Consider the following 12,008-nt stretch of genomic DNA (forward strand, 5'->3'; position numbering starts at 1 on the left):
GGCCTGGCAGCTGCAAGTGTGGACATCATGGTGGTCGCTTGAGGTGGGGGGCAGGAAGAGGGAGGACGCTGCCCTGTGCCTTCCTCTGCTGCTGCTGCTGGACACAGCCTCTGCATTGCGTCAAACTGCACCATGGAGCAGTTCAAGGCTCCTGACCTGAACTTTCTAGAGGAGTGAGAGATAAGTGGTACATTTTCACTGGCTGCTAATCATTAACACTCTGCTGTCTGTTCCTGCTGTGTGTACAGCTGTGTGCCTGGGGTTCTGTCCAGGAGCCCTGTGCTGCTCTGCTGTGTGTCCCTGCAGCAGCCAGGGATGGACAGCTGGATTTGTCCTGCTGGACTGACCCCAGTGTTCCAGAATCCTTAACTCCCAAAGAGGAACAGGAAAATAGATCTGTCAGTGCTGCGTGGTTGGGGTGGAAAGATGACAGGCAGGGACCCCATGTGACAAGGGATGTCTTCAGCTCCATCTGCATTTCTGAGGGCTGGCAGGGCAGGAAGGATTAACCTGGGGATATGCTAGTTAGGATCGCTCTCCCTGCCTGGTTTGCATAGGTCCTGGAATCCTACAGCTCAGGAAAACACTGCTGGCAGCCAAGACCTCCCCGGCCTTGCTCTGGGAATCTCCTGAAACAGCTTGGGAAGTTTCCTGCTGAAGAGAGCACTGGTGTGTCAGCCTGGCAAAGACTGGTGATGACAGCGCATTGTCATCAGGTGCAGGTTTCAGAGGGGGTCAGGGTATGGAGCAGTCCCTGCTCTATGCAGAACCTGATCCACAGAGGGATAGGATAAATGTCACTCCATCCCTTTGCAGGTGTGCAAACCTCTCCCCTGCTAGTGAACATTGAGGTTCACGAGCAGACCAGGTGTTTTTGTTTTTTTTTGAGGGCGAGCCAGACAGAGCAGGGGCTACAGAATTTCCCTCCCTGAGTAATGGGACAGTGAAGGCTTAAGGCTCCTACAGGCATGCCCTATGCCACCCTGCAGCCTGTTTTTCCCCTTTTTGCAAGTTGTTCCAAGCACGTTTGTAACAACCCGTCAGTGATGCACCCTTCAGCAAAAGTGGTTTTGGGTCCAAAGATCAATGCTGGGGCAAGTGACCTATCGGCAGCAAACACGAACCCGTGGGGTATAAAACTGCGGTGGAGCACGGGACAGCCTGAACCAAGCAGGAGGCTGCGGAGGAGGATGGAAGCCCCCATGAACCTTCTGCATGATGCAGGCATCCAGGCAACGCACTGGCTGCAGGAGCATTTCCAGGGCTCTCAGGACTGGTTCCTCTTTATCTCCTTTGCTGCAGACCTCAGGAACACTTTCTTTGTTCTTTTCCCTATCTGGTTCCACTTATGTGAGCCAGTGGGCATTCGGCTTATCTGGGTGGCTGTGATCGGGGACTGGCTCAACCTCGTCTTCAAGTGGTGAGTAGTGCTGTACTGCAGCTCGCTGCAGGTGCACCAACATGGCTGGATTAATATAGCCAGATGTGTGCCCAGTCCTGATTTACTGCCTTATACTCTAAGCATGTGATGGGGACAGGTGGCCTTTGCCTATGCTGGCACGATGTTATGGCTGCTCATAGCCTGAAAAAGGCATGGAAGGAGCAGACATATCCTCTTCTCAGCTTGCTCCCAGGGCATTCCTGCTCCTCGTCTTAAGGGTTTGGGGATAGGGACAGTGGCAGGTGCTGTCTGGGTGCTATTTTGACACTTTCCAGCTCACAGCCAGAGCTGGAACCACAGCCCATTCTGGTGGCCAGGCCAACCTCAAATCCCTTTCTATTTTCATTTCAGGATCCTGTTTGGGGAGAGGCCGTACTGGTGGGTGCATGAGACTGATTATTACAGCAACACCTCTGCGCCGACCATCCAGCAGTTCCCACTCACCTGCGAGACTGGCCCCGGTAGGGTCCCCTGCTCTGACAAAAGCAGTTGGCACTTTGCCCAGGGACCCAGGAGTCCTGATCCTAGGCCAGGGAGGTGCTGGCACAGCCAGGACTGTTATCTCAGCCATTATCACTGAGCTGTGGGGCCACTGCCATGCTCTGGTGCAGAGCAGACTTTTACCCTTGGTGTGTGCAGATGTGGCAGTTTAGCACAAACTCTGCCTGTGCTGGGCTGCAGAGATGGTGGGGACCTGGATCATCTTGTGATGGAGAAAGGCTGAGAGCCCTGGTGCTGTTCACTTGGCAAAGAGAAGGCACTGAGGGGATCTGATGAGTGCTGATCAGTATCTGAAGCATGGAGGTGGTGACCAGCACCAGAACAGGGGACATTGGGCACAGAAGGTTCTGTGACTGCGAGGAAGAACTTCTGTGATGTGAGAGTGGTGGAGCTCTGGCACAGTTGCCCAGAGAGGTGCTGGAGTCTCCTTCTCTGGAGATACCCAAACCCATCTGGACTCATTCCTGTGCAACCTACTCTGGGAAAACTGCTGGGGGGGAACAGAAGGGGGTCAGGAGGGTTGAACTGGGGGAACTCCAGAGGTCCCTTCTGCCTCCCACAGTTCTGCAATCCTGTGCTCCCTGTGCCACGCTATCACCTGCCTGCAGGCTAGGGATGGTGCTCAGTGCCCCTGGAGCACGAGGGCAGCAGGGACAGCCTGCCCTGAGGGGGCTGACCTAAGGCTTGCTTCTTACCCAGGGAGCCCCTCCGGCCATGCCATGGGTGCAGCAGGAGTGTACTACGTCATGGTGACTGCCCTGCTTTCCATCGCCATGGGCAAGAAGCAGTCAAAAACATTGAAGTACTGGTGAGTGTGTGCAAGCCCTGAACCAGAGATGAAAGGGATGCAGGTGGACCCACTTAGGAAGCAGCACTACAATGCTCTGGCACCACTCAAAGTCCATAGAGGCAGCATGCGCTAGTTTTGGCACTGATGGAGCCCTCTACCCCTTGCAGGATTCTGTGGATCATGCTGTGGACGGGGTTCTGGGCTGTTCAGGTCTGTGTCTGTCTGTCCCGCGTTTTCATCGCTGCCCACTTTCCACATCAGGTCATCGCAGGGGTCATATCTGGTGAGCTCACTTTGTTTCTATCCCTTCCACAACTTAGCACACTCCTGTGCTCCCATTGTGTGCACAAAAAAAGGAGCAGGAGCAAGCAAGAACTGCAGACAGTGGCTCTGCACTTGTTGCTGTTGAGAAGGAGCCTTTGTCCACGTGCCACTGGATGTGGGCTGGGGGACATGGGAAGAGAAATTTGAGAGCGTAAGGGTGCAGCAGTAACTGTCAGGACTGCACCGCAATCTGGAACTGCTCTTCATCCCACTCTGACTGCTAGTACCTCTTCTTCTGGCAGGCATGGCCGTGGCTGAGACCTTCCAGCACATCCACTCCATCTACCATGCCAGCCTCCGCAGGTACCTGGGCATCACCTTCTTCCTCTTCAGCTTCGCCTTGGGCTTCTACCTGCTGCTGCGTGTGCTTGGTGTTGAACTGCTCTGGACGCTGGAGAAGGCACAGAGGTGGTGTGCCCGTCCTGAGTGGGTCCACATTGACACCACGCCCTTCGCCAGCCTTCTTCGCAACCTGGGCATCCTCTTTGGGCTGGGGCTGGCCCTGAGTTCCCACATGTACCTGGAGAGCTGCCGCGGGAAGCAAGGCCGCCAGCTGTCCTTCCGCCTAGGCTGTGTTGCCGCCTCGCTGCTGGTCCTGCACCTCTTTGATGCCTTCAGGCCGCCCTCCCACATGCAGCTGCTCTTCTATGTCCTTTCCTTCTGCAAGAGCGCAGCTGTGCCGCTGGCCACCGTCGGCCTCATCCCCTACTGCATCTCTCAGTTTCTGGCCACGCAGGACAAGAAGGGTGTCTAGGGGCAGGTAACAGCATGGCCACCCTGGCTCAGGAACCATGGGATCGTGGGGGTTGTGCTGGTTTCTCCCCATTACAGCTTCATGGGCTGACTCCAGCATGGCGTGCACCCACAGTGCCAGATGCACCACAGGTGCCTGTGGCACAAGGGACAGAGACAGCAAGAGCAAGGCACTGTGCAGTTGTGGGTGCTCAAAGGCTGTGGCAAGGCAGCTCTGCAGGGGGACAGGCAGGAGGTGGAAACAAACACCAGCTTGTGGGAGCCCTCAGCCCCTGCACAGTGCTCACTGGGCAGTGAGAACCACTGCCCAGTGTTCACTGCTGCGTGGAGCAGCTCTGGGTACGTGTGTGTATACAAGCACGTACATGCAGCGTTGTGTCTCTAAACAAGGTGTATTTTATTAAAGCTGAAGATGTACTTTATTGGTGAGTTCAGCTGTCTTGTGGGTGTGGGGATGGTGCCCAAGTGCTATCCCCAGGGACAGGGAGGCTGTTGGTGCTGAAAGAAGGATATTCCTTCTCAGGTCCTGCTCCTGCCTGCTGCAAGACATGGCTGGAAACACAAGGAGAGGTAGCACCAGGCTTCTCCAAGTCTTCCTACTGCCTAGAACATGCAGGCATGTAAAGGAGAACTCAGGAGTTCTGGGAAGGTGCATGGGGGTGTCCTGACTGAAGTTCAGTAGTGGCTGCACACAGGGCAGGGAGGCAAAGCTGCTTTTGTGCTCTTTGTTCAGGGGCCCTGTATGCACCACATGCCAGCAATGAAGACACATTTGTGTCACCTCACTACTGAGGGCAGCAAGTAGAGCTTCAAGACCCAGCAGACTAAGGCTGTGTGGGGTCAGTGCAGTGCTGCTTGGCAATCCCACATCCCCTGTACCCTGCCCCATTAGCAGAACAGCTGACTGTGATAGGAGTGACTCTGGTACATAAACCCACAAAGCACGGTTAAAGCTCATGACAGTAATCAGCGCATGCTGGCAACTGTCAGAGACAATGCATGTACAAGGTGCGTGCAGCCCAGATGTGGTGTCTAATGCTGCATGCACAGGGTGATAAAGACCAAACAGCAAATCACCCGAGCCCCATGTTAAAATCCCATCCAAAGCAAAGTGGGCTGTAAACATCTAAGGATAGAGTTCAGCTGTGGAGCTCGTTTTTTACAGGAGAAGCTTCAATAGGAAGCTTACCTAGATCAGCAACTCCCAGGTTTCCACTGGCTGAGAAAGGACAGTGTTGGCCAAGTTGTCAGTCCAGTTGGGCAAGGATGCACCCAGCACCTCTGGGCACCTTGTACATCAGGAACAAGGACTACTGCTTCCCCTCCTCCTGCAGTAAGGAATCACAACAGGTGCTGATGGCCTGTGCACAGCCTTGACCCTTAGCCTGATCCTGCTATTCACAAACAGCTCAATAGCTGGCAGAGGGCTCTGCTGTTCGTTGACTGACAGCGCAACATGGGCAAACGAGGAAACCACGTAGGCTGCTGCTATCCTATACATTCATGATAGATAAACATCTTTAAGATGGAGATTTGTCTGTCTTTATTTTTCTGTTTATTACGAACATCTTGACTAAACCTGCCATGCTGGTTCTAGGAGGGAAAAAAACAATACCTAGACCATATCGGGTGCTTTTTGACCATGGCTCTCCAGTGCCCCCTTTGTTTCTGCAGCTGAAGTTGTAGCAGCTTTGGGAACTGCTGGCAGAAATGGCAAGCTGGAGAGACATGGAGTAGTAGTCCTGCCTAACTCCATGGGATTTTAAATGGGACTTTTTTTGTCTTTATTTTCTGGGAGAGAACTTAGTGGAGATCATACAAAGCAAGGACGACAGCCCTACTTTTAAAATTCTTTCTTTATGCTTCATCTCTTTGTTGACTGATGAATTCCTGGAGCAGAGCTTGCACTTCTCCCCGACGACTCATCTTGGTTGCCTTGCCCTGGTAGCGGCCTCGCTTCCCAGCTCCTTTGCCTTCCAGCAGCTCTGCCACCCTGCAGAAACGTCAGGACGTGCTGAAGGCCACTCACTTGCAGAGGAAAGTAGTTCGTTCTAACCTGCTCAGTGAGCATAGAAGGGTCCATGCCCTAATTACACTGCTCAGCTGCTTGGGCAGAAGTCTAACTCATTTTAAAGAAACCATAGAACGTAGTACCTGGGACCTAAATTCTCAACTGCTTCAACAGATCCAGCTAGAAGAAAGAGACCTGCTTCTTTTTCATCTCCCACAGTCAGGAACAGCAGGATATCCTGTAGACAGAGAAAGGGATGATGCTCCCAAAGGGCCAGTGCCCTCCTTTTCCCATTAAGACATTAAAACAAGTTGTAAGTTTGTGCTCATTACTGAAACTCAATTTGAAGTAAAAGGGGAGGGAGCTTTTGAAGCTTTCAGACTGAATTGTATATTTGTGGGGGACCAATCAGGAACCGGAGTTAGCTTGTCCAAAGTTAGCATGCCCAAAGAGGATCTGTATGGCTTTTTGTGAGACAGGCTCTTCCACAGTGCTCTGAATTTTCACTGCTGTATTTTTTGACTATTGAGGATCCCCAGCACCCTGAGGCTTTTGGGAACCACAACCTCTTCTGGAAGGAAAGAGACTTGTAGCTTGTGACTACGGTGCAAATGGAAGCCTATCCAGCCTTGCTACAAAGTTGAATGAAAACACCACTGGTGGCAGGTTAGTCTGTATCAACGACTCACCTCTTTCCCAATCTCATTAGCGATGATGTTCATAAACTCAGAGTCACCCTCTTTCCTGCATGGACAGGTAAAAAGCCACTTCAGAGAAAAAAAAAGTATATATATCCACACCAGAGTCCAAAACATTAACAACAAATGGCAGGCAATGACTCTCCAAGCATAGCTTTTTCCAGTTTTCCATTTTGTTTGCTTAAGACTAAAATTTCCACTAACATCAGAGAAGTTGAAAGGTAAGATCTGCAAGCACAGCCTATGATTGTGCCTGAGGTTTTGGCCTCTTGCAATCAGGCTGCAGATTATTTTTCTATACATATAAATCCTTTTTGTAATTTCTTGTGGGTATATTAGGAATTATATAAGTGTTTAAGAAATCAAGCTCCTCAATTTTATTTGAAAATACTGTGAGCAAAAAGACATGAGACAGACACAATCATTTCTTAGCTATAGCATCAGTGGAATTCAGTAACTGAATTACTAACACATTTCTTTACTATACAACCTTCCGGCAGGCCCAGACAGTTCTTTCCACCTTGTTTGTAGCTGTCCTTGAGGAATTTTTGACTTTTAAAAATATAATTGTCATAAACAGGCCTGAATAGGTGTCAAGGAAATGCAGCTGTCACAAATCATATACCATGGGTTCTTATCCTTTTCCCTAAACTCCTCCATACCTGTGTAAGACAAACAGCGGACTTTGAACAGGTTTGCTTTTGAAATCCCGGGCTATCAAAACAGCAATGTCTCTTAGCAGGTTCAAATTATTCTGAAAGAAAAGTGAAAAAGCAGCACCGCAGATGGTCAAGCCAGCATGAACACCGAGTTGTGTTCCCAGAATTGGAAGCAGTTTTGATAAAAACAGGCGCCTCAAATTCAGGTCAGGTCTACAGGAAGCAGACAATCTGCTTTCCTCAGCCAACCTCATACCTTCTGAAGCAGTTTCACAGAACTCTGCAATCTCTTCACGGCCTCTACATGCTCACCTGGTCCATTTCTGAAAGAAAAAGGAACATCTGGATCACCACTCTGAAGATTTATTAGTGGAGCAAAAGTGGATAGTATATAATAAACAACATCATGTAGAAGCACCTGAGACTTATGCTATATTTGTCAGAAGGAAAAATAAAGATGAAAGAACCAAAGTGAAAAGGGTATTACTTCAGCAGTGAGGTCAGGGTCTTCTCAGTACGGTGACTTTGTTGAACTGACTTCAACACTCTATTTCCTGCCAGGAAAACCAAGTTGGTTTTGTTCTTTTTCCCTTTCTCTGTGCAAAGAAGTTTAATAACCTTAAACAGAAAAATACCCTGGTTAGAAAAGGAGAATGGTATTTTGCTTTTATCCTTATAGGTGATCAGCTCTGCCCATTTTCCCTCCAGGACAATTTCAAGCAGACCCTGTATCTCCAGGATTTCTGCTGTCCTTGAGCTGTATGTGTGTGCAGAGGGCTTCTGGAGGTAATGTGGCTGCAGCCTCCTACCTGCAAGTCACTCAGGTTGGAGACATGAGTCCCACAGCACATGTTGGAGTCTATGCCTTCAATGTCTACAACTCGAACTGGCCCTGTGTGGTCACCTGGTAAGCCACGGCTTCTCACCTAGCAGAGCAGGAGAATGGCAGACAAACCAATATCCATGCTGCAACTGCTTTGGTCCCATGGGTATCGCCAGCTTCCTTCACTCCCATCACTCACTGTTTCAACCTCAGAGTCATCTGCAGCCAGCTCCCGCACTGTCACAGGTATCCTCTCCCGGATCTTCTCATTCACGCTCTGCTCCAGCGCCTCCATTTGCTCTGTGGTCATGGAGGGGGTGTCCAGCTCAATGACACTCTGCTGCCGGCCCAGCTCCCTGCACAGATGAAGAACATCTGCTGCTGTGAAGAGCAGATGGAAGATCCCTCTAGGCAGCACCAAGTGCCACCTGAGAGGAGCTGCTGGGTATGTGACTGAAACCAAACGCTTCTCTCCTCTCCCTGCTGTTTAAAGAGCATCAGATGCACATCACACCCATGCAACAGGACAAGACAAAGCAAACAGTTTACACAGCTTGTCTTATTTCAGCCCAGGCCATCTGTGCTTAGGTGAAATATCACAGCATATGCTGCTTTCCATTACCAACGTGCACCTCCTCCTGGCCTGGTGGCACACACACCAGGTGAGGCTAAGGCTAACGGCTGCTTTTCCAGCTCACCATGAAGTTGTTTTGAATCCAAACATCCGCTCTGCCATGGCAGTGATGAGGTGCTGTCCTGGAAGAGATGTGCAAGCAGTGGCTTTAAGCTCGGGATGCAGGAAAGTGTCCTTCACCAAACTGCAGCTATTCTGCCGACGTTCCCCGCACTGTTTGGGCCCGGCCCAGGCGTTGGGAGGCTGCTGGCGGCAGGCGGGGGCGGCAGCTGTCACTGGGTGGTCCTCCGGAGACCCCGGGGCACCACGGTGCACTTCGAGCGTCTCCGGCGCACCGCGCGTCGCCCCCAGCCCCGCGAAGCCGCCTTACGAGCACGGTGGGGACAACCGGGGGGCCGGGGGGGAACCGGCGGCGAACCGGGAAGGGACGAAGCGCGCGATGCCCTCCTCACCCGCCCCAGCCCCGCACCCGAGTGCTGCTGCATGTGATCGAAGCGGCGCTCCCAGTCCAACGACAGCAGCACGGCGCTGCCCGGCTCCAGCGCCGTCTCCACGAAGTGCACGGCCTGGGCGCCGCGCCGGGTGACGCGCAGGACCGGGACGGCGCCGATGAGGCCGCGATCATCGGGCTGCGGAGACAGAGAGCCGCTGTCCGGGCCCGGCCGAGCCGCCCCGCTCCTCGCCCGGCCCCGGCCGTACCTGCCCGCCGCCCTCGGGGAAGAGGATCGTGTCCTCCAGCACCACCTCGAAGCCGCGCGTCGGTTCCCCGCCGCCCTCGGGCCGCAGCTCGGCCTCCCGGCACGACAGTACCCTGGTGGCGAACTGCAACGCAGAGGCGGCGGCACCGTGAGGGCCGGGCCGGGCCGGGCCGCGCAGCGCCGCCATCCCTGCCGCTACCTGCCGGGCCCAGCTGTCCCGCTGGCAATGGAACACCATGGCGGCGGCGGCCCAGGCTGCGGAGACTCGGCGAGCGACGGCGACCAGACGGCTGGGGAGGAACCTGCGGCGGGGCCCGCAGAGCGGCGGACCCGGCTCGCCGCGCGCTGCCGACGGGCGGAGCTCCGCCTCTCAAGGCGGCCCGCGCTGCCCTCCCGTCCCGCGGATCCCCGAGCTCGCGGCACGCCGGGCGCATGGCGGCAGCACTTCGCGTTTATTGCCCCGCGCGTAATCGGCTCCGGAGAGCCTGCAGCTCTCGCCGCCGTGCGTTGGGCTCCGCCGCGCTCTGCCGCAAACCGGCGTCGTTCCTCGGGGCTCCGCTTTCCTCGCCCGTGTCCCGGCTCGTTGCTGTGCGCTGCTTTGTGGAGCTGTGCTTCAGAGGTCGTCCTGCGGGGGGATGAGGAGTGTGGTGGGAGGAGGCCAGCGGCAACCCCGCGCTGCTGCCCGGGAGCCCCTGGGCGCAGCCCCACAGCACACTGCAACCCAGTGGCAGCAGCTGGAGCAAGAAGAGTGCCAGGGACTTCTGGAGTGCCTGGGGAATAGAGCTTCCAGGCTCTACTCACATCCAGGTCATCCATGGTCGGAGGGGGGGCTCTGTCCGTCACCTTCTGCAGCAGCTGGATAGGGAACAAAGGTCTGTGGGAACGACACGGCTGGCTGTCCCCCAACATGCCAAGCAACCTGTGCACACAAAACCAGGCTCACCTCTGCATACTCTTCCACCATGGCCCTTTCCACCTCCTCGTCCCCTTCCCAGTCTCGCCAGTTGTCAAAGTCAACGGAGAGCCAGGCTGGCTGTGGGCAGAGAGTATCCCCTGAGGAAGGAGGCAGCGGGGCCCTGACCTCACACAGAGCATGCATGGGCTACTCCTGCATAGGAAAACGTCCCTGTGGCAGCAGGGGCCAGTCTTGACCCTACCCACATCTAGGGATGGGAATGCCACATCTCCTCAAAGCACTTAAGTGGGCTGATAGGAACCAGGAGGCATTCCTGCGTCTGCCTACTGAGAGCTCTATTTTGGGGTGGATGTATCAGGCCCAGGGTGTCTGTCCTGGAGACACATGGAACCCAGGAAGCCACTGTACTGGGTACAGTCAGCCGCAGACAGTCTCCTTACTGTCCGATGCCATATGCACCTTGATGTTTTCCTTGGTGATGCGGGGCCAGGCCACTTTCTCCTTCCACTTCCTCATAAAGCACGTGATGGAGCGGTCAGAGCGCTTCTCTCGTGAGTCCTGCCAACAGGTGAGGATGTCTCCCCTCAGTGTCTGCTGTGTTCCTCTCTAATCCACAGCAGATACACAGAGGATCAAAACTCAGCCACACTTGGGCTGTGGTACACAGAACCATGGAGAAGAGTTGTTTGCGACCCAGCACTGTGCTGTGTGTGACAGACCCAGGGTCAGGTTTCCCAGGCTTGTGCTCACTCCACTTAGGTTCTCAGGAAATGAACAGAATTCAACTCTAAGCTGCACTGCTCAGGACAGCACAGGCTCTGTTCGATCCTGAGCATGATGCAGGCTGTCAGGGAATGGCTTGCTGGGGAGAAGTCTCACCTTGGAGTTCACTCTGGCATACAAGTTGATCTCATTGTAGAACTCTACTCCATCTGCGTTTTTGCAACTGCCAAAATACAGACACCTGGTTTAGGACAGAGCTGACCGTACGCTTCACTGGCTCACACAGGGCCCTCCTGCACCCAAGATCCCTATGGCTCCAGACCTATAGCCCACCTGAACACCAATCGGTGATCCTCGATGATGACCTGAACATCTGTGCTGTCCTCCACACAGAACTCCAGGAAAACATACCGTGGGCGGTCATACCACAACGTCTTTGCGTGTTGCCTGGCAAAACACGGGCTGTGGGTACTTCCACAGAACCTTCAGTGCAGCAACACCAGACTGCACATCAGGCACGAGCATAGATTTGGGCCAAAGCCTCGTTGGACCCCTCGCAGGCTGCGCTGTAGGCACCCCGGGGCCGGTTACGCAGTGGGTGGCAGCAAGCGGACTCAAGCGCACAGCACCCGCGGGCTGCAGCAGGCCGCGATCGGCCACCCCCCACCGTGTCCGTTACCAGCAGCGGCTGTCCTGGGGCCGTGTCCGGGGCCTGGTTTGGGTGCTGCCCCAGGCTTTGTGTGGGTGTTTGGGACCCGACCGGCCGCTGTCCCGGGACCCCGCCACGCGCTGTCCCGTGGAACGGGGCCGCTCACCTGGCCATGTCCGTGCCCTCCCCGCGCTACCTCGGACCGCTGGGAACGGGGCCGCTCGTTTTCCTCCCGCTCCCTCCGAGACTCAAGGGGGCGCTCTGGCAGCTCGCGGCGGGGGCCGCGCTTTGGTGCCGCGCTTTGGTGCCGCGCTTTGGTGCCGCGCCTTGGTGCCGCGCTTTGGTGCCGCGCAAGCCCCGCCCCACCCGCGCCGCGGCGAGAAGATGG

The 12,008-nt window shown here is 54.7% G+C and overlaps 3 protein-coding genes across 6 annotated transcripts; 1 reads left to right on the forward strand and 2 right to left on the reverse strand.

Moving 5' to 3' along the window:
- Nucleotides 1–1,002: 1,002 nt before the first annotated feature.
- Nucleotides 1,003–4,231, forward strand: G6PC1 (glucose-6-phosphatase catalytic subunit 1). The gene is made up of 5 exons (XM_031600563.2): nucleotides 1,003–1,420; nucleotides 1,793–1,902; nucleotides 2,642–2,750; nucleotides 2,900–3,015; nucleotides 3,299–4,231. The coding sequence occupies exons 1-5, from the start codon at nucleotides 1,047–1,049 to the stop codon at nucleotides 3,808–3,810; spliced, it is 1,221 nt and encodes a 406-aa protein (XP_031456423.2). The 5' UTR covers nucleotides 1,003–1,046; the 3' UTR covers nucleotides 3,811–4,231.
- A 1,119-nt stretch (nucleotides 4,232–5,350) lies between these two features.
- Nucleotides 5,351–9,766, reverse strand: AARSD1 (alanyl-tRNA synthetase domain containing 1). 3 transcript variants are annotated; one of them, XM_031600554.2, is made up of 12 exons: nucleotides 9,532–9,703; nucleotides 9,334–9,456; nucleotides 9,104–9,263; nucleotides 8,699–8,756; nucleotides 8,200–8,356; nucleotides 7,987–8,103; nucleotides 7,665–7,795; nucleotides 7,434–7,500; nucleotides 7,181–7,272; nucleotides 6,510–6,564; nucleotides 5,964–6,058; nucleotides 5,351–5,802 (listed from the first exon to the last, which is right to left on the reverse strand). In XM_031600554.2, the coding sequence occupies exons 1-12, from the start codon at nucleotides 9,568–9,570 to the stop codon at nucleotides 5,667–5,669; spliced, it is 1,230 nt and encodes a 409-aa protein (XP_031456414.1). In that variant the 5' UTR covers nucleotides 9,571–9,703; the 3' UTR covers nucleotides 5,351–5,666. The 3 variants fall into 3 exon arrangements, with proteins under 3 accessions (XP_031456414.1, XP_031456412.2, XP_031456415.2); XM_031600552.2 differs by lacking the exon at nucleotides 9,104–9,263 and having other exon boundaries at nucleotides 9,532–9,766; XM_031600555.2 differs by lacking the exon at nucleotides 9,104–9,263 and having other exon boundaries at nucleotides 5,351–5,865; nucleotides 9,532–9,766.
- On the reverse strand, nucleotides 9,764–11,957 carry PTGES3L (prostaglandin E synthase 3 like). 2 transcript variants are annotated; one of them, XM_031600559.2, is made up of 7 exons: nucleotides 11,787–11,950; nucleotides 11,305–11,418; nucleotides 11,128–11,194; nucleotides 10,708–10,806; nucleotides 10,276–10,365; nucleotides 10,134–10,187; nucleotides 9,764–9,957 (listed from the first exon to the last, which is right to left on the reverse strand). In XM_031600559.2, exons 1-7 carry the CDS (start codon nucleotides 11,792–11,794, stop codon nucleotides 9,946–9,948), a joined length of 444 nt encoding a protein of 147 aa, XP_031456419.1. In that variant the 5' UTR covers nucleotides 11,795–11,950; the 3' UTR covers nucleotides 9,764–9,945. The 2 variants fall into 2 exon arrangements, with proteins under 2 accessions (XP_031456419.1, XP_031456420.2); XM_031600560.2 differs by lacking the exon at nucleotides 10,276–10,365 and having other exon boundaries at nucleotides 10,134–10,251; nucleotides 11,787–11,957.
- Nucleotides 11,958–12,008: the final 51 nt, after the last annotated feature.

Source organism: Phasianus colchicus, chromosome 26 (assembly GCF_987193195.1).
Source record: "Phasianus colchicus chromosome 26, bPhaCol1.hap1.1, whole genome shotgun sequence".
Classification (NCBI taxonomy): domain Eukaryota; kingdom Metazoa; phylum Chordata; class Aves; order Galliformes; family Phasianidae; genus Phasianus; species Phasianus colchicus.